This window comes from Myotis davidii, unplaced genomic scaffold, assembly GCF_000327345.1.
Source record: "Myotis davidii unplaced genomic scaffold, ASM32734v1 scaffold803, whole genome shotgun sequence".
NCBI classification, from domain to species: domain Eukaryota; kingdom Metazoa; phylum Chordata; class Mammalia; order Chiroptera; family Vespertilionidae; genus Myotis; species Myotis davidii.
Window position 1 is genome coordinate 1,564,713 of NW_006295567.1, and position 2,512 is coordinate 1,567,224.

At 56.8% G+C, this 2,512-nt stretch overlaps 1 protein-coding gene across 3 annotated transcripts in view; it reads right to left on the reverse strand.

Annotated features, from left to right (window-relative positions):
- MVK (mevalonate kinase) overlaps window positions 1-2,512 on the reverse strand; it is a 34,812-nt gene that overhangs the window by 18,437 nt on the left and 13,863 nt on the right. Inside the window, exons 1-3 of one of the 3 annotated variants that reach the window (XM_006770325.2) lie at window positions 2,399-2,505; window positions 1,678-1,767; window positions 755-902 (exon numbers count right to left, since the gene is read on the reverse strand). In XM_006770325.2, the coding sequence (XP_006770388.1) occupies window positions 755-902; window positions 1,678-1,755 (226 nt within the window). In that variant the 5' untranslated portion in view covers window positions 1,756-1,767; window positions 2,399-2,505. Of the gene's footprint in view, window positions 1-754; window positions 903-1,677; window positions 1,768-2,394; window positions 2,506-2,512 lie in introns of those variants that run through there. The other 2 variants (XM_015568181.1, XM_015568182.1) reach the window with 2 other exon arrangements.

Sequence of the window (2,512 nt, forward strand, 5' to 3'; positions counted from 1 at the left end):
GATGTGCCCGCAGGTACATGCCCCTGACCGGAATCGAACCTGGGACCTTTCAGTCCGCAGGCCGACGCTCTATCCACTGAGCCAAACCCGTCTCGGCAAGTTATACTCTTTCTCTTATCAGGCGAACTCAAACCTGATTAACCCGTTAACATAAAAAGCCCTTGAAACCTGTAAAGAATTTTTGTGAGTTTATTTGAGCCAAACTGTCGGCATAAGCTGGGAAGCAGAACCTCAGTGAACAGAGATAGTGCTCCGGAGAATGCGGGTCCATCTGCATTTATACGTTGCCATCAGAGGAGGGGACGTAGGTGGGTGACAGGAAATCCATTGGTGATAGACTAAGGAGGCGGGAGAAAGCAAAGCGGGGAAACCCCTGGGATTGGATGAAAAGTGAAATGATGGACACACCCTTCTTCTGCGTCAGTGGTTCTCAACCTTCTGGCCCTTAAATCCAGTTCCTCGTGTTGTGACCCAACTATAAGATTATTCTCGTTGCTACTTCATAACTGTCATGTTGCTACTGTGATGAATCGTCATGTAAATTATGTTTGTAGTTAAATATTTAATCCTCAGACCATCTGATATGCAGGATGGTCTTAGGCGACCCCTGTGAAAGGGTCATTCGACTGCCAAAGGGGTCGCAACCCACAGGTTGAGAACCACTGGCTTAGAATAACTGCCCAGTTATTCTCCTCTTATCCGCTCCCTTCAGGGCCCAGCTCCGCCCACACCGGGTTCCTCCTCCTGCACTTACCCAGGAAGCTGGTGTCCAGCAGCTGGAGCCGGGCCACATCCCAGGTCCTCTGGACGCCAATGTTTGGTAAGCGGAGGCCCACTTTCCCATTGCTGCGGGGTTGAAGCCGGAGAAAGGTTCTCAAGTTCAAGGCCACAGCCAGTGCTACCTATAGGGCAAAAGCAATGAGCCTGCGGGTGGGCAGCAACAGGCACGACTCCTGTCTCAGGAAAAAGGGGACAACGTCAACTCCGTGCTGGTTCACAGGCCACGGCCACCCGGGCCGGGGCAGACGCTGCTCACCAACCGTGGCGTGTTTCCCACATAGCCTGGGCACAACCCCTGCCCACCAAGGAGTTAACCTGTACTTAGGTCTGCCCTCCCCAGGCAAAGCCTCAGAGGTTCACGCCAAGGAATGGCTGCCCGTAATGACCACGTTTCAAGGGTAAGAACATCAAGACAAAGAGGAGGAGTGGGAAAAGCATGAGCTGTGGGCTCCGACGGACTGGGGTTCACTCCCAGCTCCCCCAATCCTCTCCGAGCCCCAGCCTCCGCGTCGGTGAAACAGGATAATAAAGAGCAGCTGCAGAGGCAGTTGTAAGAGTTACGTGAGATGATGCAGTTAGACTCCTGTGCTGGGGTCTAGCGTCCTCCCACTCTAAATGGTGAAGGTCCCCAGGCGTCAATCCTCAAACCTCTCTCTTCTCCGCCGAAGCTCCCTGCCTAAGTGCTGATTCACCCCCAGGCTGGCCCTGTCGTCCTCTGCGCTCTCAGAGTGGGCTGAGCAGCCCTGCGGTGGGCACAGGCCCGTCTTTTCCTTGCCTGGCTGGGGAGACTGACTTCCTCGCCGACGTACTATCAGGCCATGCGACGAGGCTGCCTGTTAGCTCCCTTCCCGGTTAGCGTCGGGGACAACGGTGCCGTCCTGCAGGCGGGCCCTTTACCTTGCCATGGACCACGGCATGCTCTCCGTGCAGGATGACTTTCCCCGGCGCCGACACCAGTAGGCCTTCTGGCAACATGGCTCGGGGCTCCTGAAAGGGAAAGCCAGAGGGTGAATGCCCGGATCTGGATATGCATACAATGGAGTGCCAGCGTGTCATTTAGAAAGAACGAGCGCGGCGGCTGCAACGGATGCGCCAGAAAGACCTGGGCCGCACGCAGCTCTTCGGCTCCCGCGGGATGTCACCTTGGCTAACTCGCTTCTACGGCTCCGGGCTGGGTCCCCGTGTTAAGTGGGGGCACAGCTTCGCCCACCTCAGGAAGCTTGGGGACGCTGAGGTTAAATAAAGCGAGGGAAGCACTTGTCCCCGCTCCATCACTGAGGGCTGCTATAATGGCTGTTCTTGGTTCCCGGTTTTATTACTATTAAAGGCACAGACTTAAGTGAGATCGTGGGCCCGAAAGAACTCTTCCCCGGACACGCGGGCTGCTCCCGAGGGGTCGGAGCTGCACCGAAGCGCGATCCCCACCGCTGTCTCAGAGTCGCCGGCTGGGTCTCGGGGTGCGCATTTTGATTTTCATAAAAATAATGCAATGGCCCTCCATTCAAGGCTTCACGTGCACTGGTCACGTCGGCAGAAGACCTGAAGCTCGCTGAGCACCAAGTACAACCGCGATCCCCGTTTCCAGCCGGGGAAACCGGGCTCGGGCGGGGAAACGTACTGCTTCACCGATGCCGGAAAGCACGTCCGTCAGGCTCGCGGTCCCGCCCCTCAGGATGGCTCTCGGTTGGAGAAGCAGCCAGAGAAGCCGGGAGCCCGGCCCAGCGTCGCCCCC